Source organism: Protobothrops mucrosquamatus, unplaced genomic scaffold (assembly GCF_001527695.2).
Source record: "Protobothrops mucrosquamatus isolate PMUCROS unplaced genomic scaffold, P.Mucros_1.0 scaffold_198, whole genome shotgun sequence".
Lineage (NCBI taxonomy): Eukaryota > Metazoa > Chordata > Lepidosauria > Squamata > Viperidae > Protobothrops > Protobothrops mucrosquamatus.
Genome location: NW_015386274.1, coordinates 1,748,032 through 1,775,051, shown reverse-complemented (window position 1 = coordinate 1,775,051; position 27,020 = coordinate 1,748,032). Strand labels below are relative to the sequence as shown.

The following is a 27,020-nucleotide window of genomic DNA, read 5'->3' as shown; positions in this document are numbered from 1 at the left end:
AGTAAAGGACTTAGAAGAATATGTCAGTTACTGTTGACAATATTTACTTTTTCTTTCACCATCTTCAAGAATTTAAGTATGCAATTATAGGCACTTTTTATTTTCCACTGATTTTTATGGAACGTCTATCTAAATATGCTTCTTGCCTAATCCTGTGCACCTGATTTCACTTATGTGGTGACTATGTAATGATTTTGTGCTGGTTGAGTTGAAATTCAGTCTTGTGCATGTTGTTTGTTCTCAAATCATCATTTTCTTTTCTATTTTCTGAGAAGTTTTCACCAATAATTCTTCACTTATTGTTAACTGTGGCTAAAGCATGCTTCGTTTGGTCTTCACATATAACTGAATTCTAAAATACATACAGAATTTGCACTATAGCATGCTTGCTGTTACCATGCCAGTGGCAAAACTCACACTGAAGAATTCTGTATGTTTTGAGAGCACTAATAAAAATGGCAGAATATAAAAATTGAACAAAACATAATTTGAATATTTTGTACTAAATAAAGCAGATTCTTACATTTAAATTTAAGGCCCAGATAAAATAGCTCTCTCATGTTCCTTATTGATCACTTATGCTTAGAATATCACACAAAAGTATACTGATCTATAGACACAAATTTCAATGTATCTATCAAAGATGATAGATTTTATATTGTAGATAGGATCTTAATTGGCTGACCATAAAATTATACTTTTGACTATTGTTTCATAAATTCAATTCAGGGGAAAAACAGTCAATCCTTTTTAATAATAAAGTATTTTACCATGTTATGTCTAATACTACCATGCTAACACAATATTGACCAAAACCTAATGTGGTTTACACCATGAAAACTTCTTTGTGGAAGAATTAAATCAAAGGTTTGGAACTTTAAAATATGTTTAGCTTTATTTTTGGTTGTAATTGTTTATTTCTTTTGTACATCTTGTTTATTCATTTCTTATGTTTAGTTGCACATTTTAAAAGTGGTTATTTTTTATTTTTTATTTGCTTCCATCCTTCAGCTCATCGCATGCATCTTAGTCCAATGGAAAATTTTATCATTTCTCGACTATTGACTCCTACACATGCTTCTTTAGCCAGAAGTAGAAGTACTTTAATGCTTTCTGAGAGGTATACTGATTCAGGTAAAGCTAATATTTTCAGGAATATTTTAGCCACTTAAAACAAATTTTCCCATAAAATAGTAAATTTAAGGAGTCTAGAAGATTATTGATAAAATACACAGGGAGTTGATGTTAACCCTAAATAAAGGACTTAAAATGATTCATCTAGCCAGTGAAATTTTCATAGCTAAAACTATATTGGGATGATAGGTCTGTTTTCAACCTTATAGGTTTATTTTTTTAGGTTGTTGTATGTATTTCTGACTTTACTAATCTATAGCAGTAATTTATTAGAAAATGAAGAATTTTGAATGACCCAATCTTAAACACTTACAAATAAAGTGCTTGTAAGCTTAATGTTAAGTTGCTTGAGCAAAGATGTTATGGCTGTTTAAAATGGGAAGACAATTCAATGTTTTGGGAAAGCATGCGTTTGGTTGTTTCTAATAAAATGATGCTGTTTCTTTCCTCTTTTCCTTGCTTTCTTTGTCTGTGTCTCCTAATGCACTTGCTATTGTACTATAACTCTTTAGTATTCCATATCTGTCCTCGTGTAGCACCAGCCAGCCCTCTTAAAACTTCTTACAAGCCTTCCCACACTCGAGGTGTGGAGAAAAAGAAAGCAGCATCTGCTTCCATATCAGATTCAATGAAGGGAGCAAGTACAAGTGAAGTCTCACAGGTAGGTTTGAAAATTACTAATTCATACCTTTTTTAAAAATATATTTATATGTTGGTTTATATTTTGCTTCCCCAGGATAAATATACAAATACGGATCTCTGCTTTCTTTTCTCCTATCTTGCACTAATAAAAATGTTAAGAAAAAAACCTTATGCTATGCATTCTTGCACTTGAAATGAAGTGTTAGTATTTTGGAGATCTTGCTTTTTTAAATTATTGTTCCCTAGATATTTAGACATTCATAAAAGTGAATGTTGCATATGGGCATCCCATCCCACCATCAGAAACGGTAAAATATCAGAGATTAGTTTCTTTTTCTTATTGTTATATTATTCCACACATACTGTATAACACTGCTATGGTTTCTCATATTTTGTACCAATCATTCACTGATAACAATTTTGCCATTTATTGATACTTCACCATTAGAATGTAATACTGAAATTATATGAATATTTTAACTGTTGATTAAAATAGTACAAAGGCTATTGTTACACTCAGATTCCACTTGTAGGCTTCTGGTTTCCTCCTCTGAGAAGGGAATACTTGACTAGATTAATGTTTGTTTAGATAATTACATTTGTAGGAGCTTCAATGAAATAAATGAAATATAAAGTTTAATTGTACATTGTTTATTTATTTTTAATTAATTAGGCTGCCTAATTCCAATGTGACTCTGAATTCATAGAATATTAATTTAAAAATACAAAATCATAAGCTCTTTTTTCTATATAATTTTTATTAAAACAAGAAGATAGAAACTAATGCAAATCTAGTATAAAGTAAGAAAGAAAAAAGCAATCAAAGCAAAAAATACAATAAAAGAATTGAAAAAAAATAAGAAAGAAAAAAGATATATATCTTTGTACATATTGAACTTGCCACAGTAATCATATATTGAAATAATCATCCCTGGCTTTTTTCTATTCATTAATCCTAAAAGGAAAAGTTGTGGTTTCAATTGAATATTGATCTTTAAAATCCTCTATATCAAAGTGTGCATTTGAATCCATTTTTTAGCTTTTTTACCAGTCTACCAAGCATGATAAAATGTCACAAAACCACAAGCTCTAAAATAAAAGCCATGTACCATGCAAAGAACCCACACCTATTCTAGTCCAATGATAGGCTAGAAATTAGGTTTTAAGGAAATATTTTGAACAAGTCAAAGCTAGACAAATTTCTGGGAAAGAATGTTCTTCCACAGGGCAGATGCTGCAACAGAAGACACGTTTATTAAGTCTCATCATATGGCACTGTTTAAGAGATAGGACCAGAAGCACGCCAACTCTGTCTGATCATACAGGATGAGTAAAAACTATGGAAGACAGAAGATGGTTCATATAACCAGACCCTATGAACAATTTTTAGGTAATAATTCAGATCTTGAATTGTACCCAGAAGCTTATTAGGATTCAATGCCGCTCATGAAGCAGTAGTTTTACTTACATAACTGCCAATATTGCTTTATTCTGAACCAGCTGCAACTAACAATTGCTTTCCAAGGGCAAATCCATGTAGAATTGCATTGGTTTAATGTAGGGTTTGTAAATAGCCAAATCCATGTAGAATTGCATTGGTTTAATGAAGGGTTTGTAAATAGCCATCTTGAAAGTTTTACTTAAACATTGACCCCTCAAGATGAGCTGTAGTTTGCACTTCATTTTCATAAAAGTTCAAATGAATCATCAAGTCCAGTCTCCTAGACATTTATTGAGGCAACCCAGAATCTAATGTTAGCCTTAACACAGATCTGCTTAGCCATTGGTGGAAAACTGGATAAATTGCAATGAATAAAAAGGAAGAAAATGTGCTCCTGTTCTTTTTCTTTCTGTTCTTCCCATGGCTTGTACATCTAAGACATAAAACCACTGTTTATATTGAACAAAATAGGCAGCAAAATACCTTGACTCGTTATCTTTCTCTAACCGGGAAATTGTTAGGCACAGGAGTTGCAGCTGTAATGGTAGCAGGTCTCTACAGTACTAGAAAATTGCTTGCATATACAGTAATAGTTAATTCTTTTCCATTTGTTGGACTACTTAGTTCATCATTTGGGAACTGGTTCATTTGGATTGCTACTTAATTCTGATACTGTGACAACTATTGCAAATCTCATATAGTCAAAAGTAAATACCCTGATAACCAGATTGGTTCCTTAGCAAAACAACAATAAGGTGGAAATTGTTCCTACTATTCAAAAGAGAGAGATATCATTGCTTCATTTGGGTAGGAGAAAGAGGTACAAATTCAAATGTTAGTTTCACTATAAATAAGACTTGTATTTGATGCACAGCAGTTATACTTACTTTCAAAATGCTTCATAACTAAATATTTCAGTTCACAGTAAATCTATTTTTAAGTTTTTGAATCTTTGGAAACTATTCTGTAAGGGTTTTTTTTCTAATTAGCTAAAATATTGAAGCAAGACACTGGTAGTTTAGTGAGCTGTCTGTGGAATTGCTGGAGTGTTGTAGTCATTGCGTAGATCCTTCTCTAGCTGTTTTTTCTAGAGTGATAATGGTAAGGAATGAAAACAGAACTGAAAGGATTCCCAAACTGGGTATCTTCTGACAATGCACACTTGGCTTGATTTCTCAGCTTGACTTGGCATCAGACTAACTGATGCAGCTTGGCTTGATTAAAATCTGTATAGCAAACAAGAATGAAGACACAATACATGATTGCCCACTGGGAGTATAAAGGACTTGGCTTCAAGGACTCAAGGTTTCTTCCTTCACAATTAATGAATGCTTGACATGGTCTTGCAGGCTTGGTTTTGGTATTATACGCACAAAGGAAAGTTAAACAGTTCTTAAAGCTCAGAGTTTGGACAGTGAATATACAAATTTCAAACTTGTGTGATATTTCCTTATGCAAAAGGCAGGTCTGTGTCCGTATATTTATATAAGAATCTGCATATGTGTTTGTTTGTATCTACATATACATGCTGAATAATTGTTTGTCTCAGATTATCAAATTATATTATCTTTTTTAAGAATGAGAAGAAAAAGAAACAATCAACAACACCTGGCACATTATCTGGTTTTGGATCTCCTCTTAAAAAATCTGAATGTCCAGCAGTTGTATCTAAACAATCAGCTTCACCTGCAACTCCAAAGTAAGAATGTTTTGCAAATTCTCATGTCGTCTGAGTAAGCTTAAATATATGCAGTTTTTATTTTACAGTGCATTGTTTTCATCATGCAGAGTAGAACATGTCATCTTTCTCTCTGCAGAAATGATCTGCATTCTTGTTGCCCAAGTTTATGCTTGATAGATTTATACTGAGAAAATAGCAACAGCAGTACTAAGCAGATACAGGTGCTATTTCTAGTTTTGGCTCTACAAATGTAAGCCAAACTATATGAGGTAACACCTGGAGCTTGCCAGTGAGAATGTCCTGACTCCCAAAAGTATTCAGCCACCTTGCTTAACAAGGGTCTTAAGATCCATTCCATCTGATAGAAGTCAAATTTTCCTTCTTCAAAATGACACTGGTGGTTGCAGTTATATTTAAAATAATGCCTCATTTCATTTTCTTCTTCTGTCCATGATTGCTTTAGCCAATCTCTCAACCTTGCCCTTGTCTCCCAAAATGTTGCCATTGAAATTACTGGTTACTTTCTCATCATCTTGTGTCCTTGCTCACATGTATACTCATGACTGAGGTCTGAGGCATGCTGTTATGTGAGCATAATAATCTCATTTTGTAGGACAGCATTAGCCTTATTGGCCCCATTAAAAAGGACTGTTATAAAAAATGTAACTCAATGTTTTCATCTCAGTGTGCTTTCCTCCCTTAATAAGCCTGTTTATATGTAATTTCATCAGAAAGCTGGCAACTTGTTAACTTGCTCATGATTTTGTTTGAGTGCATACTGCAAAATATACAAAGTAGGTATGCCAATATGTAGAAGCAAAAGAGTACAGAAGTTAGGTTTAGAGCAAAATTTCTCAGGAGACAGGTGTCAATTTTGTCAACAACTAAGACTTCCTCAGAGATGAGAAATATAAGCACTGAAATTAAACTAGAATGGGGATAAGTGGAATTGCATCTTTGAGTAGACAGCACATTAATGGCATCTTTCAACTATAGGATTTGGATTCTTACTTGCTTTGTGTTAAGAGATCTTTACTGAAATTCAGAGGTGGCACATGGTTGTGGTTAAAGTGAAGAAAGGAAACATCGGAAGGGTAGGAGACATGTTGGGCATTCCCTTCTTTAATTCAAGGGCACAGCAGTGGTCCACTTTAGCTATTGTCACAGATAACATTGCCTTTTTCCCATTTTCCAAATGCCAGAACCTGCCTGCTTGGACCAAACCTGGGTGTTTGGGATCTGTACCAAACACCTGAAGTGGTTATTGTGTGCACAGGATTCTTCCTTAATTATGTTTATAATTAGTTCAATTAGTGCAGTTTAGTGCAACTAATCCTATTATAAGAAGATAACTTTGAACTATGTTATACTGTATCGAAAAGATAACATAGAAGCAAAATTGTGTAGATGTGCAATTGGCCTTAAAGAGTAGAAAAATATGGTTTTTAACCTTTCTAGATACCACACAAATATCACTTGGAATCCCCTTTAACCATAGTTTCAGAACTGACTTGCAAAGCTGATCCGTGGTGCTTCAATTAGAAAATGACCTATTCAGTACCAAGATTGCATGAATTAGCCATGAAATCCTTTAGATTTTCCCCCCTAATGTTTTTCTTCAATATAATCTTAAAACAAACAATGCAAACAGACTAATAATTTATGTATATTCTGTTTTTGATATATTAATACGAAGGAATGCTACTTCATGCATAAATAGCTTTGATAAGAGATGTTTTGAATAAATTTTAAAAAGATAGATTGCTTCATTCCCACATCTTTATTTTTATCCTCTCCCTCTCTCCCCCCCTTCACACATACACATACATAAACACAGATGCACATTTATAAAATCTAAGTAGAAAGACATGCTATATTAAAACAAAAAATGGCTCTGCTATCAATAAATGATAGATAGATGACAAATAGGACAGTATGTGTGTATGTATTTGCTTAATATTGGAGCTGTTTTATATATTAATAGAAAAATGCCAATAAACATCTAAAACAAGTTTACAGGGTTAATCCAAGAATTTATCTTGTAGCTCATTTTGGATTTAAATGGTTGCCACTTATCAGACCTGTTTCCAGTTAAAGTTAGATATTTAGTACTTTCAATATATTCAGCAATGTTTTCACCTGAAATAACTAATTATCAGGCTGCATCCCCACACAAATTATATTTAAAGAAATTTTTATAACTAAGTGGATATAAACCCCATAATTGTATATCTGTCACAAATTCAATGTTTATCTCTTTAGATTATTGATTTTATTAATGATGTTAATAGTCATGGTATAGCCAATTGTTTCATGACATTGTAATATTGTTTTATCTGTTCTTAAGTGAATTGTATATAAAATCTGTATCTATTCTGTGTTGTCTTTTTGTAAAAAAAAATACAAAACCAGCTCAATTCTATCTTCCCTTGTGCTATTTTTTAGCTTAATGTTTCATTCATAACCTGATATAAAAGACTGAGAAAAACAGTCAAGGCTATGATTAATTATTATTGACTTGATTTTGTTTATAAGGCAAAACTGAATTATTTGAAATCTATGTTTTAGATCAGTCTCAAAGACTTATCCACAGTCTCCCAAAATTAATAAAACATATCCAGCTTCTCCTGTGAAAAATCGTACAACTTCAAACTTGAACCAAGGAACTCCTAAAAAAAGGACAGCAAAAGTTAAAGACAGTCAGCGGGAAAATATTAGTCAAAAAATTCAAGCATCACCAGCTGAAGCTGTAAATCAGTCTAGTGCTGAAAAATCTTCTATAGGAAAAATGGAAAACACTGAAGGTAGATTCTCATTTAGCTCAGTTGAATATTATTTTACATGATTAGTTCTGTCACTAATATTTTGGGGGGAGGGAGGAGATGTTAATTTAAACTTTACCATCAATAATTATTTTGTACTATATCCCTAAGAAATTATTCACAGAATTTTGCTAAAGAATGTAAACTATGCAGATAGCATCTAGGAGATTAACATTAATTAAAATCAAGAATGCATATTTATAAATATAATACATATTTCTGACATTTCATTGACTAGAAAATTCAGCCATCAGGATAATATTGTGTGCCTTTCTATTGCACATATAACTTGTTTCCTGCCTGCAGACTAATATTCAATTCAAGAACATATTTTTAGGGAAACATGTAGCAGGGACTACTGATGCGGAAGAAGCAACTAGAATTCTAGCAGAGAAGAGACGTCAGGCTCGACTTCAGAAAGAACAAGAAGAAAAGGAAAGGCAAGAAAGAGAAAAACTTGAGAGGTATCCTGCTCTCCCTATATTAATAACTATAACCTCTTAGCTGTCAGATGCAGACATGTGCAAATTAAGAGTATGTACTTCACATATTTAATTAGAAATATGCAACACCTCTCTTTATATTCTTCTAGTTCTGTTACCTTGTTATTTGGAACCAGTTCTTAATGATATATTAAATAGAAGAGAACATAAATGTACTCCCAACAATATATTGTGGTGTTTTGAAGGCTAGAAAAAGAAGAGCTGAAAAGAAAAGCAGAGGAAGAGAGGACTCTACTGGAAGAAAAGGCTCATAAAAGAGAAGAGGAAAGGAAATTGGAAGAGGAATTAGCAAAAAAAAAAGCAGAAGATGAAACAAGAAAAAGAGCTGAAGAAGAACGCAAACTGAGAGAAAAGCAAGAAAAAGAATGGCAAGCTATGCTTGAGATACAGGTATGGTGATCTAATGGTTCAGAGCATGTAGTTTTCTTTATTTTCAAGGTGCAACATTTAATATAATGAATTGAATGTTCAGAGCTGTTGTAAAATATAATGAATCCAGATGAAGAATCTATATTTTCTTTTAATTTTCCTTTGCTTCTGTAAATACTGCATATACCTTATCCTTAGGTATATGATGCATAAAATCTTTTTATGTTTCATATCTGTGTTTACTTAATACTAGAAATGGAATATTGCAGTTTGGATCAAACTATATAGTGTGATGCAGACTCTGAAGGTAACAGAATGGAATATATGAGAAGTTATACAGAAAACACTGAACCTTTGATATTATTTGCATTCCTCTTTAAATGACAAGTTGTCTTAATGCTACCAAAATGTCCATGCCTGGATACAGTTCAAATGTCTGTCTTTTGAAATTGCCTTGACAGATCAGACCTTATGTTTAAATGTTTTAATCCTAATCCTGTTTTAATTGAATCAGTAGGCAAAGACTACAGTTTATACATTAGAGGACACATTTTCCCTCTCTGGCTTCTTCAGGTTAAGCCATAGAAGAGTCTCTGCTTTCCGTTGTGCTATATTTTGGGGGAAACTAATGGCACAGATATGTGTATTCCCTATATGCAGTAATTACCAGGCAGGTAATGGGAAAATGTTCATTATTTTCACAAATGTTTGTGTCAGTGCTCACAAAGGTATGTACATAATGCTAGCAGAGAATTTGAATCTAATTCTATTTCAAAAAAATTAACAAGAATTTTCATGAGTCTGGGTTGCAAGCCCAACGCCCATTCCCCTGCAATTTTCCTATACAGGATATTGTTTCACCCCATCTAATTCACTCCCTCCCTACATTGAGGAATGCAATGGGATTTTGAGGGGGTAATTCCCGAAGAGACTCTGAGATAGTGATAGAACACAGAATGCGTTTTGATGGACACGTGCTCCACGTAAGTGAGCAACATCCAGCAAACACCACAATCAATTGAGTATCACCAAATAGAGAAAAAGAGGAAAGCTAAAGAAAACCTGGCACCAAACATTTCAGGAAGATCTGAAAAACCAACATTAAAAACATCAGTCTTAAATGGAAGGATACGGAGACTATTGCTTCAGACTGAAAATTGTGGAGTATGCTTGTAGCCCAATGTGCTTAACACAGGATCATATTAATAATAATAGTAATAATAATAAGTTTTAATTATTAATTAATAATTAAATAAACAGTAGTAATAGAAGCCCTTGGAGCAATACCCAAAGGGTTGCTTAGATACAGTACATGGAAATTTTGAACTTATCAGACTTGAATATTCTGACTTTGCAAAAAACCACCTTACTTGGAACAGCCTATATCAGGGGTGTCAAATTGCTGGTCCACGGGCCGGATACATCACCAGGAAACCGCGCCCACCCCATTGCCAGCAATGGGGAAAAAGCTCTGATACGTTGTGTGACCTCGTAAGTTTGACATACTGTACTCAGACGTTACCTTAACAGCTCTTAGGTCCTTGGTTAGGACTTGAACTGTTAAGTTTTTACCAGTACCAGAGTGTGAATCAAATTGAAAATTAAATCTTTAATAACAACAACTTGTTGGCTTATATTTAATTAGAAAGAAGCAGCAGAAGCTAAAGCACGAGAGGCAGCTGAACATTTACGTTTAGAAAAGGAACAAATTATGCAGCAGATAGAGCAAGAAAGACAAGAACGAAAGAAGGTAACAATTTTATTCAAATCAAATCTTGTTGCATTGTTATTTTACATTGTTCCATGACTATGCGAAGGCTGCTGTAAGAAAGGAGCTGTCAACTACAAAAAATACATACGATTTAATTACATTCTCAGTATGAAATGCAATAACTAAATTACAAGCTCTTTTCAGAATTAATTTTTTAAAGTTTACTAGAACTATTAACAATTGTGTTATTTTCTGCATCTTACAAAAAAATGCAAAGCTGGAAAAAATTATGCATGTGGTAATTATAATTGTAATTAATTTGGTAATAGAAGGGTGTTGGCATTACTGATTTGACCATTTTATTATTGTTATATACTGTACATAATCCCTATGTTGCCTGGGGAGAGGTGGAAATTTTAAAGTAACATTTACAAATCATTATAGTACTTCCACCAAATTAGAACTAAAAGAAGGCATGCTAGAGATGCCAATAACAATTGGAGCTTTTTGGAAGAGGTGCCAAGAATATAAATAACAAATAGTGATGGCTTTATGATCTGATTATATGTTTGTAGAATCCTGTACATTAATTCAAAACTTTCTGGAAAATGACATTTTTTTCCACATCATATACTTCTTTAATCTCATTAAATGAGGAAAGCAAACTTTTTTCTCTCATTTCAGCGAATAGATGAAATAATGAAAAGGACAAGAAAAAATGAAATAGCAGAAATCAAGGTATTAGAAAAAAAGTTATTTTAATAGAAAATGCAGAATGTTGTAATCCGGTTCATCCAGAAATCCTCATATTATTCCCCAATAGAATGACTAGATAATTTCTTTCTTGTCTCTGTTGTACGTATTCACTGTAAAGGGAAGAGTTAAACTGTCTTAGGGCTATAATGTTTAATATATGAAGTAACTTTCTTCCTTATAAGTGGGAAAATAAACTGTGAAGAATTGTTTTAGGATGACAGATGATAATGGGAGGAAAATCAAAATTCTTCCTTTGCTGTTTTTCCCTTCCAAATCAGTCAGATTATGTATGGGGATGAGTTGTGGCTAATTCTTACTTGTCCAAGGTGTGCTACTTTCCTTCAATACAACTGATTTAATTTGAAGTTCTTTTCAGTATTATATAGTCAATGCATAATAATAAAATTGAAAGCTATTGGCTAAAAAACCTGAATACATACTTCTTTGTTGATTGTGTTATAATTTTTTTTTCCAACAAAATTTTTATTGGTTTTTATTTAACATGGTGGCGAGGCCATCAATTAATCAAAACAAAATCATACAATTCAAATTATTTCAATATAATTAACTCAGTTATACGTATACATAATCTATTATTATTTTAATGTATCCTACTTCCCCCTTAAGTCAATACTATTAACTCTATTTCTATACTCCCTCCCACCCCCATCTCCCCCTAACCCCCCCAGACTTCCCAGAACTGATTACAGGGTTAAGCATTCATCTTCCCAAGTCTATATAAAACTACCCAATATAAACTAATCTAATATAAACATACTTTAACTCATAAAAAGATAATCAAATATAAGCTAGTATAATCTATCTAAATATAGCTAATCCATCCTCTCCAATCCCTTAATCATACAAGAAACTTTGCCATATCTTCAATTTATCAATTATATATAATACATTCCATCACCCCTACAATTATATATAATATATCATCACCCCTACAATTAATACCATAATCAAATATTTATTATCTTTTAAAATAATAAGAAAAAAGGATATATCAGTTTTATTAGTCTAAACCATTTTTTTTCTCTAAACAAAACCTTATTTAATTTCATTACAAGATAATAAACAATAATGTATCTCCACTGCTTCCCTTGATATACAATACTATAATTTTCCATGTATAACTATTTCTTTAAAATTACATCCCTAAGTATTAGTTAATCATATCAAAAGTAACATCTCTTAGCCACTAAAATTCAGAAACCCCTTGTAATTCCACAATTCCACCGATATACCCCATTTCCTCCTCCATGAATTCTTTAAAATTAATCCCTTAATCTCTCAAACAAAAAAACCTGTATAATTTCATTACAAAATACTCTTAAGAAATAAGCAATAATATCCCCCAACTGCTTCCCATGAGATGCAATACTATAATTTTTCATTTCTATAAGTATTTCTTTAAAATTACATCCCAAAGTCACAGCTAAGTCCATCATTGCCTCTTCTCTGTATCCTTGTAAATTTTCTTTAGTTGTTTCCAATCCAGTTTCCGCTTTTGCAGCTATTTCTTCCACTTCTCCCTCCTTCCATAAAGAAAAATCCAAATCTTCCTCTTGAATCATTTCCAGTCCAATTTCCACTTTTACAGGCTCCACTTTTTCCTCCATTCCGACCTCTATGTAATCTGCAGTACCATACGAAGCAGATATTATATTTCAAAACCTTTTATAAATCTTCAAACGAAGCCATCGGTGAGGATAAAGAGATGAATTCAAAATTAGACTGTTGAAAATCTTTAAACAAAGCGGAAGTTCCATTAAACAAAGCCATTTTTCAAGCTTCTTTAATCCAAGCCTCGGAGAAAAAAAAAAGGGGGGGGGGAGAATCCAAAATCCAAATCCAAAATTCTCTCCATTAAAAGAAAAAAAAATTTAGTCACCAAAACTTTCCATAAGCCCCAAAAAAATATGTCAATGTTTCAATCCTAAGCCAAGGGGTAACAATTTCCCTCTTCATTCAGCGCTACAGGAAAGTGAAAGTTAAAAAGGAAAGTCACTCTCATCTATAGAAAAACGGCAAACCGCAGCCATTTTTTTTCCTCATTTCAACTTAACTTTCAAGAAGATGTTAATAAATTGAGTTAAAGTCTTAAGTTGCTCAAGTCCAGTTTCCCCTGGTCAGTTCCGTCCGCTTATTATATACTCACAATTCTCTATAATTCGCAGAAGTGGAGGCAACGACTGGCTTTGTTCCCAAAAAAAGGGAACAAAGGCGCTTGGGAGATGGAGATTTCCCGGACTCCGGGGGAGTACCCAATTTCGCTCTCCCAAGATAAAGGGAGAGCTTTGGGACTCTACTCCTATCCAGGAATACTCACCTCGACCCCTTCACCCGGGGCACAAGGTTCCAAGCCGCTGAACAGCTGTTGGTCGCTGTTCATGCTGGCTCTGACGCCTTCCCATGCGGCCGGCTCTAAAAGAGCCGCCATCGGCGCGCCGTCCCACTGGAAGTCCGATTATGTTATAATTTTTTTAAGAGAACTGATGAGTTGAGATACAGTACTGGATTCTTTGGTTATATATGTAGTATATATATTGTAGCTATATATAGACGCATAAAGGACTTCTGAAGTATAAGACAAGAGCTCTGTTATTCCTACTCCTCATATCACTCCTTATTAATCTTAGCTTTAAATATATAATAGTGGTAAAACAACCTTTCTTTAATTCCAGTCAACATTGTCAGCCTTTCTATGTAGAATTATAATTTTAAAAATTTAAAGTTATCTGATTGAAGCAGTTTTATCTAGCCCAGGGGTAGGCAACCTTGGCTCTTTTATGACTCATGGACTTCAACTCCCAGAATTCCTGAGCCAGCATGGCTCAGCTTGGAAACTTCTCCCTTTCCCCTCAGCATAGCTGGCTCAGGAATTCTGGGAGTTGAAGTCCACAAGTCATAAATGAGCCAAGGTTGCCTACCCTTGATCTAGCCCCTACCCCAGTTCTACCTTTATTTCATGCCCCTAGTGGCTAGGAGGAAAAATGTAGGATGATTAAAGAGTGTCCCTAATGCAACCCTATTTTTGTGGACCAACTTCAGGATTTATTTCTGCAAAGAAATTGAAGACTTGGTAGCTTAGTATAGTTCCAGAAAATACTCTGGCCGTTTTGGATTAAAATTGCTTCCCTCTAAACCTGGTGATAATCAATAACAGAATATGCTACATTGTCCATGGTACATTTAAGTGAGCTAGGTGACTAATGACAGATAATGTATTGGTGTTGTTTGTTAAAGATACTATTAGTTCATCTTTTACTGGCATTATTATGTCTATGTTCCCTTTAAAATCATATTATGATTCATCACACATTCAGCCACATGTTTAAATTTGATTTGGCATTTTTAATCCACCTATCAAATTCTTTCTAAAGATGTGGAATAATTATTATTAAAATGTATTACAACTGCCCAACTGCAATAGACTCTGGACAGTGTACAAAATAAAAAAAAATAAAAACAGATAAAACCTAACCCACACAGCTCAGACTAAATCTAATAATCTAAATCTAATTTAAACAGTTAAAAATGACACAAATCAGAACAAAACAGCCCTCCTGACCCCCCCAAAATAACAGCAAACCGTTAGCCTGGAACCAAACCATGTTTTAAGAGTTTTCTAGAAGCCTGGAACAGAGTGAGATAATTTTTTTAAAGACATTTATTACAATAGCAGATAACATTTAAACCCTATTGAACTCTGCCACATATTTAATTTGAAAAGGATTTATATCTAAAAGGATTTATATCTAATGCATCTATGCATTATATGCAATGTAATTGTATGTACTGTGTTTGATGATAACAGAAAGAAGATACAAAATCAGATGAGCCAAGAATCTTGAATGTGGATCAATATCCCAACTCACTTACCCTTAGTCAAGCAGGTAAAATGTGTAATTTTGGTCACACCTGCATACTAATAATCACTCAAAATCCATACCTTCATGAAAGGTGTTGGTTTTATGCTTTCTCATCATATATTCACAAAGCTGAATTTAGCTTATTTAGGATGTTATTCTAGGACCTTACTCTGTAGCTTTCCCATACATACTTTGTTTACTGTTTGTGTTGTTTTTCATTGTTATGTCTACCTTTCTTCTTCATTTTTGAGTTTCTCTTATTGTTCGGGATTTGGTAGTGCATGATGTAATTTTAATAAGCAAACCATCAGCCTTGTTGGGTTTTTTTGCAATACCAAGGAGAACTGTTACTCTTCTCATTTGCTACAGTAACCAGAATTTATGCAACTCAGAGATGTTTATGTGTTCTCCTGTGTAGGGGGGGTGGTCCTTCTCAACTCCAAGAAACAGTGTACTAGAGGAACTGTGGCATATTTTCATGTGGAAGTGTGTGTGTATATGTGTATGCATACACACACAAAAATGATAAAAATGAAGTGAAGTTATTTAGGCAGTGGGTGCTGTAGTTGCAATGTTTCCAATCTAAACAAGAAACAGTAACCCAGTTGTATTGCTGGTTAGTCCCCTGAGACATTTGGGGCATCTGGCAAGCAAAGAAATTATGCTTTGCAAAAATTCAGAGCACAAGAAACAGTGCTACCTACCTGCTCTGGCCAGTAATGATCTGTTTCCTAAAAGATATACCCAGAAAGTAGTCTTCTTCCTGGTTTAGTTTGATTAAATGAGGAAGATATTCTAGATCAGCTCTGCTCCTCCTTATAGTGAGTTAGGACTCAGTCTGCACATTGTTATTTAAGTAATATTAGTATGCATGTATGGGAAAAAGTGAGGGAAAAATTATTTGATTCCTGCTTATTTTGTACATTTGCCCACTGACAAAGGATCAGTCTATAATTTTTTTTATAATATTTTTTTAGTTTTCTAATTTTACAACAGAAAACATAAACCAAGAAGAAGGGGCTAAAGGGAAAGAACAGAGACAAACTAGAACAACTAAATCCTAAATATAATTGAAGAAGATGGAAAAGGACAATGGGATACTCTCAATAAATATAAATGGATTAAATTCCCTCGTAAAGAGGAAAAAACTCTTTACATGATTACAAAAATTAAAAATGGATATAGTTTGCCTACAAGAAACACATATTAAAAGACAATATTATAAATCTCTGGAGTGCCTGAAAATTGGGAAACTTTATTTCTCATTAGCACAACAAAAGAAAAGAGGAGTAGCTTTATATATGAAAGAAACAATGAATCCTAAACAAATCTACTTAGATGAAGAAGGAAGAATACTAATGGTAGAAATAACGATAAATCAAAAACAGACATTGATGGTAGCAATTTACGCACCGAATAACAAACAAGAATGCTACCAAAGATTACACAATAGTGGAAATGGAGTACCAAAATACTTGTTTAGTAGGAGATTTTAACGCAATTGTAGATGGAAAGTTAGATTATAGGAGTAGTAAAATAGGGGAAAAAGGAAGGAACATTTTGCCTAAGGCTTTTTTCAGAATGGCAGAAGAAATTTGTGTACACGATATATGGAGAGAAATAAATCCTAAGAAATCCCAATATACATTTTATTTAAACAGCCACAAATCATGGTCTAGAATTGACATGATATGAATATTCCCTGAATTAAGAAGGGATATACAAAAAATCGAGATAGAAACTAATGTATGAGCAGACCATAATTCGATAAAGATGACCTGGAGAGGAACAAAGAAAAAAGCAAGATGGACTTTAAACCAATTCTTATTGAAAAAGAAAGAATTTATACAAAAATCCGAAAAGGAAACAGAATTTTTCTTCAAAAAAAATAACAAGATACATCACTCCAAAATGTCTGGGATATAGCTAAAGCATATTTTATAGGAGTAGCTATAACCTATATGGCGAAAAGATGAACGACAAAAAACAACAACAAATTAAGCTTAAAGAGGAACTTACAAAACTAGAATTAGAACTACAAAGAGACCCACAAAAGAAAACTCTTAAAAAAACAAATGGAGATAATAAAACACAAATTAAATCTAATAGAAGCTGAAGAAATGGCTCAACAAATCAAAAGAGCAAATCAAAGGAATGGAGATAATAGATGAAAAGTACAAACTACAAGCATTCGCAGATGACCTGGTATTTATATTGGAGGGTCCGTTAGAGAAAGTCCTAAATTATTTGCAAAGATTGAAGAATTTGGAGAAGTAGGAGGACTGAAAATTAGTAGAGAAAAGACTAAAGTTATAATTAAAAACCTCACAGATAAACAAAAAAACCCAACTATCAGTAAAAAGAAACCTTCAAATAGCTAAGAAAGTTAAATACTTGGGGATATATTTAACAGCAAGATGTGCAACAATAAAAGAAGATAATTATGTAAAATTATTAAAACAAATAAAACTAGATTTGGAAAAAATGGAAAAATCTACAATCCTGGGAAGAATAGCAACGGTGAAAATGAACATTTTACCAAAACTACTCTTTTTATTTCAAACAATACCAATAAAAATTGACAAAAAATTTTCAATGAATTAAATACCGTATTTTCCGGCGTATAAGACGACTGGGCATATAAGACGACCCCCAACTTTTGAGAAGATTTTCAGGGTTTAGAAAGTCGTCTTATACGCCAGAAAATACGGTATGTTATTCAAACCACAACTTAAGAATGATTCATAAGGCCTGTTCTGTTACATCTTTTAGATATCCGTTGAAAATCTCATCACTGTAGTGTTTTCTGGATTTTGTTGTTGCTTCTATTTTCTTTTCCTCTTCCCCAAATTTATTATTATTTATACCTGTATTTTGTACATCACTTTGAGATGATATAGGAAGCAATACTTAAGATTCATCATTTTTGTGCCTTTCAGTCATTAGTAAGATAAATAACAACAAAAACAAAGATCTGCAAACCCAGTCATAGACTGTGTCATGGCAGGCAGGTGCCACTAGAAAGTTGCATTAGGACAGAGGAAGGGAGGCTGATCTTGTGAATGTTTTTTTCCTATTCCTTCTCAAAAATCACCCGGAAAAAAAATACCTTTTAACATTATTGGAAAAGTCCTCCACCCAATTTGACTGTAGGAGGGGGAGCCATCGCTACCATCCTTCCTCAGTTGACCCCTCTCCTGAAAATGGTTTTCCTCTTCCAAGTGGGCATCCCATTCTATCAACGGAGGCGAGGTTCACCAGAAGGCAAGTTTGAAGCTCAGAGGAAAATGCTGATTCCTTTTCTCCCTCGCTTTCCTCTCTGGCGACTCTCATCTGCGGCGGAAGAAGGGACCCAGGTAGGCCGCGCTGTTGCTGCGGTTTCTATGCCTGCCCTGCCCTGCCTTGCCCCGCCACGTTGTAAGTCAAGAATTTGGAGGCGTGAGCAGGCCAGCAGCCGGTTCCGCGATTAGTTCGGGTAAGGCGGCCGCGGCTGGGCGGTCCTTCTCTGCCTAACTTTTATCGCTGCTTCGGTCTGCCCCTGCTTGCCCTAGGGCTCGCGGGGAGAGCCAGAGGGAGGGCGCTTCTCTCTGCGGTATCCGGCGAAGTTAGCTGGAGGGGAGGGAGGCCCTAGGAGAGGAGCGGTGTCACTTTACCGCTTGTTCGTGCTGTATTAACGCCCCAGAAGTATTTCCTTTAGCGGTCACGGTGGAGTCGTGGTGCATTTAAGACGAATCTTCGTGGGTCGCGATTGCATTTGCCAATGCAGTGAACCGAGGAGAGTGGCGCGCTCTCAATTGGAACCCCACGAGCTTAAGCCAACAATTTCAAAGTACCGTATTTTCCGGCGTATAAGACGACTGGGCGTATAAGACGACCCCCAACTTTTGAGAAGATTTTCAGGGTTTAGAAAGTCGTCTTATACGCCGGAAAATACGGTACATTGATATTGAAATTTATCTGACAAGGAAAAAAAGCTAGAATCAGACTGAAAATGTTACAAGAAGCAAAAGAAAACGGAGGCTTTGGCCTACCAGACTGGGTCTTGTACTATCAAGCAGCCGCACTAACATAGTTAAAAGAATGGATAACTCTTAGAAATAAAAGACTATTATATCTAGAAGGGCATGACCTACAACTTGGATGGCATACTTTCCTATGGTATTCACAAATACTTTCAAAACCACTATGTAAGAAATGCACTGCTTTTGACATGGGAAAAGGTAAAATCAAGAACTTACGGTACATGAAAATACCAGGATGGATTTCGACAATGGAGGCGTTTGAACACCCAAACGTAATCAATTATGAGAAACTTGTGACTTATAAAGATATTTTGAATACTGATGGGAAACTACAAACAGAACAAGAATTGGAAGAACAGGGCATTTAGCTATCATGGTGGCTACACCTGCAAGTGCAAATGAGATATGAGAAAGATGCAAAAATATATGGTTTTTACAAAGACCAGATGTTAGACCAGATACTATTGTCATCAGATGACAAATTGATTAAGAAACTGTGCAACTTTCTGTTAAATTTAAAGTTGGAAATGCAGACAAAATCCAGGCACATATTATCATCTTTGGTGGACATGCCCTAAAGCAAAGAACTATTGATCAAAAATACATAGGTGGCTAGAAAAGATGATAGGAGCACATGTAGACTATAAACCGGAATTATTTCTTTTAGGCATAATTTCAGAAAATTATGATAAGAAATGTGTATACTTAATATTACATATAGTAACATCAGCAATAATTATATTTGCTCAATACTGGAAAAACGAAGAAATACCACCTGAAGAAGACATAATTAAGAACATTTTGGACTGTGCAGAAATGGATAGGCTCACATTGAAATGAAGGGGAAGTAACATTCAGAATACTTTCAAACATGGGAAAATTTGTATAAATGGTTAGAAAAACGGAATAAAGGGTAGGAATGGAAATTGTACTACTATTAATGTCAAACACATAAACCCAAACGTGTTGCTTATTAAATACTAAAAGTGTTACTGTAAAAAAATTAATAAAATATACATAAAATACTTATTTCACTCATTAAAATGCAAATCAATTTATAACTTTTTTGAAATACATTTTTCTGGATTTTTTTTGTTATTCTGTCTCTCACTGTTAAAATAAACCTACCATTAAAATTATAGACTGATCATTTCTTTGTCAGTGGGCAAATGTACAAAATCAACAGGAAATCAAATTTTTTCCCCTCACTGTATATGGAATGATAACACAGTGACCTCTCTGGATTTAATTAATTTGTTAATTGACTTTGAGTGTCCCTATCTACCTCATCCAGGAATAAAAGATTATAGAAGCTGCGTCAGTGATGGAAATTATAGAGAAGCACAAGTTTTCTTACTAGATATGCTAGGTTAGCAGTAAGTACCAGGAGTAGCTAGACCTAGGGGAAGGAGGGAGGGAGGGAGAGAGGAGAGAGAGAGAGAGAGAGAGAGAGAGAGAGAGAGAGAGAGAGAGAGAGAGAGAGAGTATCATATCTGCAATCTGGTTTATCATGCAGTAAGATTGGCACAATTTATACTGCTTGACCTACTTGAAACAGTTAACTTTTCTGTTCCTCCCACAGGACTAGAGCTGGGAATGCTCTACAGTGAGGAATCCAAGTCTTTTTTATTTTGCAGAAACTATTAAGACTCATTGCCCTTGGCCCCAGTTGTCTGGCAATTTTGTATTCTGTCCTAGCCTTCTTTCGTGTAACACCATCAAAACAATTTATTCTGTTGAAAGCTGCCTCTTTCTCCCAAACTGTGAGAGGCCTAAAACAGACCTCAGAGGTCAGCAAGAGAAAATATTATTAGCAACAGTGTTTATAAATAAATCTTACATAGTGGCTTTATGAGGAGTTCAAGGACTTGCCTGCTGGCTAGATAATTTTATAGCCTTTGTAGTTCTAATGACATGGCGAAAACTCAGATTAGCTATTAAATATTATTGTTTAAGACTGTCCAATGCTTCAGATTTGAGGGGAAATCTTATTTTCTCAACAACTGAAAGAAACAGTGTCTTCTTCAGAATTGTGTGACTGTTCTTTGCAACTGCATCTGATCCAAATAAAAGGTGTTCTTTGTTTAAGGAACAGTTGACAAGTGCTATGTGCATACCTATGCACTCTAAAGAACCTTTTTTCCCTTTGAATCCAAAATGTTGCACAGCCTAGTAAAGCAGTGTTTACTTTTTACTGGAGTTACAAACTTTCTTCACTTAAGGAGCCCCTGGAATGCCAGGAAGACCTAGTTCTCTATAATTTATAAATATTTATGTAACACTTCTGTGATGACAGATATTCTTCTTGTAGTAGCAGATATCAAATTAAATGTTCAATTTGCCCACTAGTCATATAGGAGTCTACCTAGCTTCAGTTACAGGTAATCCCTGAGTTACAAGCGTTCACTTGACGCTCATTCAAAGTTACATGATGAGCCCCCCCTAGTGCTTACGAGCAAGTTATGAAGTTATGAATATTGCAGCACCACGGCAGTTGTTCGTCCTTATGAGTGACCGCAGTGGCTCTGCAACATTCACCCTGGTTATTCCCTCCCCATCCCCACCCTGGGTCTCCCTAGGGCTAGGCACTAGGCCTTCAATACTCAACCTACGAAGATTGAGATCCTTCACTTTCTTGGCTGCTCCAGGCCTTTGGTGCGTTTGCAGAGAATGGAGGCCTAAAGTAACGCAAGATCACGTGAGATCAGTGGGGTGAGATCTCACGCTACTGATCTCACATGATCTCATGGTACTTTAGGCCTCTGTTCTCTGCAACAGAGAACAGAACTGAAGCTGGGGGATGCTTCCATGTGCCTCTGGAGGCCTTTTCCAGGCCACTGCCGCCCAGATCTGAGGCCAGGGAATCCTTCCGTGCCCCCCCATGGCCCGATCCAGGCTCCGGAGGCCTTTTCCAGGCCGCTGTGGCCCGGATCTGAGGCCGGGGGATGCTTCTGCGCCCCACTGTGGGCCGATCCAGGCTCCAGACGCCTTTTCCAGGCCACTGCCACCCAGATCTGAGGCCGGGAAACACTTCCGCTTCCCCCCGTGGCCCGGTTTGGGCTCCGGAGGCCTTTTTACAGGCCCAATCAGGCCTCAGGGTGGCTGTGGACGTGTTCACCAACCTTAGATCTGGGTGTCAGTGGCCTGGAAAAGGCTCCATTACACTCATAACTCGAGGACTACCTGTATTCTAACATAAGGGCAGACAGAACTAAGTTACTTCCTTTGGTTAACTGATATTTGCATTCTTTTTCTTCGTCCTTTTTGTTTGTTCATTTAAACTAGTCGCATTAATGTCATTTACCACAGCCCCTAAAAACTGCTCCAGTTTTGCAACAAAGTGCTTTTCCTGAAATAGTTATAGCACTGTTTTATAGCTCTTCCCCAAAATTGAAGCAGCTACTTCATATATTTTCAGTACCATTCATTAATAGTTTTGAAGGCATGACCATGGAGAGAAGGTATGCAACCAGACTAGTGCATTCATTTCTTGCACTGTGTCTAAGAGGAAATTTTTATTTATCCATTCATTTATTTATTTTCACATTTTTTAACTGCCCAGCTCCCTCAGAGATGTATGAAGTTGTATAAAAATTCTCATTCTTGTCTTTGCCTTTTTTTCTCAAAGCTGTATTCAGAATATGAGTACCCAAACAAGCAGTCTCAGTTTAGAAGTTAGGTATACTGCTTTTGAACATACTATTGGAGGATGCTTTCATCCACTGTAGAAAAACAGGTGATTGTATTCTTCTACAGCAGATGGAAGATATTTACCCTGGGTGGAGATGTCTGAGTGCTGGGAATGTAGCAATTCCTGCTACTTATGGTAATTCTGCTTTTAATGAGTGTAGCCTGAGTTCTAGTAGAGACTTGAGAGTTGGTTTGGAACACCCTTTCTCAACCTGGCTGCCCTCAAGTCATGTAAACCTTGTCTTCCAGAATTGCCCAATCAATGTTGCAATTGCTGGTAATATAGGTTTTAAAGTCTACACCTCTCAAGAATCTCCAGATGTGGGAAGATTGGTTTGAAAGAATTATTGCCTGTTTGATGTAATGTTTATCTATATATTGGGTGGGGATTTCTCTTACATAAGAAAATGTATGTATGATTTGCATAAGGCCTACCAATTGAAATTAGTGGGAGGACCAACTCACTTTTTATCCACCTGAAAATTAATCCTCTTGCAATAAATTCAGTTTTTAAAAGAGAAATATTGAACACACACTGATGATATGGGGCTCCAATGACTTAAAGCCTGTCATTATGTATTAAATGTATTATATGAGCATGATTTTCATGTTAGAATGATATTTTGAGAAATTGAAAGGCTTTTAATCCTGGAGAACACATACATAACGGTTGTCTTTCTCCAACAATTTCTTTTTTCCAATCCATCTATTCTTAGTGGCTAAATCTCTGCTATTAGATTCTCCTTTTATAAGGGGAAGAAAAAGGAAGATTAACTGTAAAGGAAATGGAGGGAGAAATAAGAGAAGCTGCTGCTTTTACTTTCAAATTTCACTGGGAATAATATCAGATGTCTTGTTATAAATATATCATGTATTCAGTTCTTCAGTGACATATATTTAATTTTCCAGACTTGCATATTTTGTCTAGTCAACTCGGGAATACCATATTTCCCTGAAAATAAGCCCTACTCCAAAAATAAGCCCTAGTTTTGGGGCGAGGCACACACCTAAAAATCAAGCTTGGGGGGGTGGAGCTTCTCACATGCCCAACACCTGCCTTGCCCAACACCTGCCTTGCCAGCCCAGTTCTTCTGTGGCTGTTTGCCACCACTCTCTCTCTTGCGCGCGCATCACCCCAGCCTCCATTTCATTGTCAGAGGCCTTCAGGAAATGCCTCTGCTCGTGTCAATCTAGAGCTTGGTTCTCAGCTGCAGAGGCCTTTCCAGAACACCTCTGATGGCGAAATGGAGGCCGGGGGGCACCGCACATGTCAATCCAGAGCTCCATTCCCAGCTGCAGGGGAATTTCCTGAAGGCCTCTGGTGGCGAAATGGAGGCCCGGGGTGATGCATGTGAGAAAGTAGCGGCAAGCAGCCGGCAAGCAGCCGCAGAAGAAGTGGGCCGGAAGGCTGTCAGTGCTGCCACCGTGAGGTGAGACTGTGGAAAAGACATCCCTCGAAAATAAGACCTGGTGCCTCTTTTGTAGGCAATAAATAAATAAATAAATAAAATAAGGCCGGGTCTTATTTTGGGGAAAACGTGGTATATAATAAAGTATTGTATGGAATAATGTGAGTAAACCTGATGGATTTGTGAAAATTGAAAACTTCTTGCGTGAAAATTTTAAAATCACATTTTCTAATGCGATTCTTTTTGCAGAAATTAATGGAATAACAAATTGCAAAAATACTAAAGGTGTTGAATGTGCCGTGTCTGAATCTTTTCCTTGTGAAGTATTTTCTAATGGTCTTAAGCCACTTATGGGCCTTATTCAACTAGATGCAATGGATGGAAAATCTCACAGCCTGGATGAGTCAACAGATGAAGTTCAGTCTATGGATGTGAGGTACACAATATATTTTCAGAAATAGTATTAGTAATCTAAAGAAGGTAGCAATTCATTTTCAGTGCTTGAAGCTGCTTTGAATGTTATGGATTGTGTTATATCAGAGGATCTACACAGGTTCGCTTCATGACTAAAGTTACTCGCAACCTGGCACTAATTCTTTTAAACATTATTGTTTTAGTGAAAAAGGTTCAGTTAATATAGTCCTACCTTGTCTTTTGTTCTTTTATTTCCACCAGCACCTGTAAATCAATATTTGATATTCAAAGTATCAAATGTATTTAATGTCAATAAATAATATACAAATGCTATGCATCTGAAGAAGATTCCAGTGTATCATAATGCTTAGGAACTTAGGATAGGAGCTTCTTTCAGTTCAAGGCTTAATATATACATAACACCTATTCTCTTATCCTATTATTCTTCCATTTTAAAATAAGTAAGATGAAATCATTTTTAATCATATGAAGACAGTTTTATTGTCATACTTATATATGTTAAAATATACAGCAATACTTTGATTCTTTCCTTTCTTCAGTCCTGCTTCAAAGGAAGAACTTATATCTATCCCTGAATTTTCACCACTGAATGAAATGATGCCAGGAATTACTTTGGACCAAAATGGATCAAATAACAGGAAGGCTCTTGAAGAACTCCTAGATTTTACTGGCCAGGCCACTTACCCAAAATTAACAAGTGAAAGTATTAGCATAGATGATTGTAATAAAAATTTGATTGATGGATTTAATAGCCCAAGCCAGGAGACAACACTAAGTACTTTATGTTGACAAATACATCGCTACATAGCAACAAGGTATGGTGCTTTCATAGAATACAACTATTCAGCTTTCTTTTCCAGTCAAAAGTTGTTTGACAGAAGTCAATTCATTTCTTTCTTTAAATGTTAAATAAGTGACCATGCTATCTTTTGTCTTGCCTATATTTTCCATAGTTATGTTAATCACAGCCACATAAGGGCTGGGGAAATGAAAAGAAAAAATTCTAAACCAGAAAGGGTTTTGGTGGTGGCAGAAAAGCAAATAAATTTCATCAGATATCCCAAAGTTTTTGAATTTTACTTTGTTTTAAAGAAAAAAAAAGGAATCCATACAATCAGAAGGGTGCACAACAGCACTCACTTTGAAATGTGAGTATTGGATGTTTGAGTCTGTATATTGAAAAACTGTTTTGTTCAGTACATGGACTGAAATATCAAAGAGCTTTTATGAAGAGGGTAAAAGGGGGGGAAAGAGGTTTTCTTAGCAATTGAATGTGCAAATATTGGCAGTGGCTGAGGCAAAGCAGAGAAGAGAAGAGAAAGAAGGGCAGGTTATAGGGAAATGGCAAGAGTCTATCTGTACATCCGGGAAAATCACTCTGGGATGTCTCTTGATTTTGTTTTGCCTTAAATATAGAACAAACTCAATTTCACTGAGGGCCACATCAGCATTATGGTTGCCCTCAAAGGGCCACTTGCTGTCCCCTTCTCTCCCTCAGGCTTGCCCCACAGAAGCCTCTCCTATCCCCTTCTCGCCCTCAGGCTTGCTCCAATGACATCTCTCCTCTCCTCCCTATTGCCTTTCCTTCCCCTTTCTTGCCAAAACCCCTCCTCTTCTCTCCTCCCCCATGCATTTACTCACTTTTCAAGCAGTGTTCATCAGCTGCAGCTGCGTACACTGATTCTGGGGTCCCCGCCAAGCCCCGCAGCTCCAGCTGACTCTTCCCTGAAGACTGTGTGCGGCTGCCAGCCACCCCCAAGGCTGCCAGAAGCCTCGATCAGCTGGAGCAGTGCGCGTCAATCCCAGGGCTTCAGCAGAGCCCAGCTACACCACAGTTCCAGCTGACTCTCCCCCAGGACTCTCTGGTGCTGCCACTGCTTCAGCTCACCCCCCTACATACAGATAATCCATGAATTACGACCGTTCCCTTAATGAACGTTCGAAATTACACGCTAAGCACCCCCTAGTGTTTACAAAAAACTCTCAAAATTACGAATGTTGCCGCAGCATGGCAGTCGTTCACCCTTACAGATGACCGCAGTGGCACTGTAACATTCACCCTGCTATTTCCTCCCCCCCCCCCCCCCCGGTCTAGGCACTAGGCCTGTGGATACTCATCTTGCAAAGATCAAGAGATCCTTCACTTTCTTGGCTGTTTCACTGCTTCCTTCGGTGCATTCGCAGATAATAGAGGCCTAAAGTAACGCAAGATCATGCGAGATCAGTGGCACGAGATCTCACACTACTGATCTCGCGTGATCTCATGATAGTTTAGGCCTCTGTTCTCTGCAACAGAGAATGGAACAGAAGCCGGGGAAGAACGGACCTCCAGAGGCACACAAAAGCCTCCCCCCCCCCGGCCTCCGTTCTGGGCATTGGAGGCTTGGAGGAGGCCTCCGAGGCCCAGAATGGGCCTCTGGAGCCCTGCTGAAGCATCCCCTAGTGTCCTTTCTGGGCAGCAGCAGCCTGGAAAAGGCCTCCGAGGCCCACATTAGGCCTTCAGAGCCCCGCTGAACCGTCCTCG

General features: G+C 36.2%; 1 protein-coding gene across 4 annotated transcripts in view; it reads left to right on the top strand.

Moving 5' to 3' along the window:
• MAP7D2 (MAP7 domain containing 2) overlaps positions 1 to 27,020 on the top strand; it is a 90,723-nt gene that overhangs the window by 59,659 nt on the left and 4,044 nt on the right. For all 4 annotated transcript variants that reach the window (XM_015825353.1, XM_015825352.1, XM_015825348.1 and 1 more), the window contains 11 exons: positions 1,012 to 1,134; positions 1,647 to 1,795; positions 4,795 to 4,916; positions 7,467 to 7,702; positions 8,058 to 8,184; positions 8,409 to 8,613; positions 10,238 to 10,342; positions 10,988 to 11,041; positions 14,886 to 14,964; positions 24,311 to 24,497; positions 25,036 to 25,311. In XM_015825353.1, the coding sequence (XP_015680839.1) occupies positions 1,012 to 1,134; positions 1,647 to 1,795; positions 4,795 to 4,916; positions 7,467 to 7,702; positions 8,058 to 8,184; positions 8,409 to 8,613; positions 10,238 to 10,342; positions 10,988 to 11,041; positions 14,886 to 14,964; positions 24,311 to 24,497; positions 25,036 to 25,285 (1,637 nt within the window). In that variant the 3' untranslated portion in view covers positions 25,286 to 25,311. The remainder of the gene's footprint in view (positions 1 to 1,011; positions 1,135 to 1,646; positions 1,796 to 4,794; positions 4,917 to 7,466; positions 7,703 to 8,057; positions 8,185 to 8,408; positions 8,614 to 10,237; positions 10,343 to 10,987; positions 11,042 to 14,885; positions 14,965 to 24,310; positions 24,498 to 25,035; positions 25,312 to 27,020) is intronic.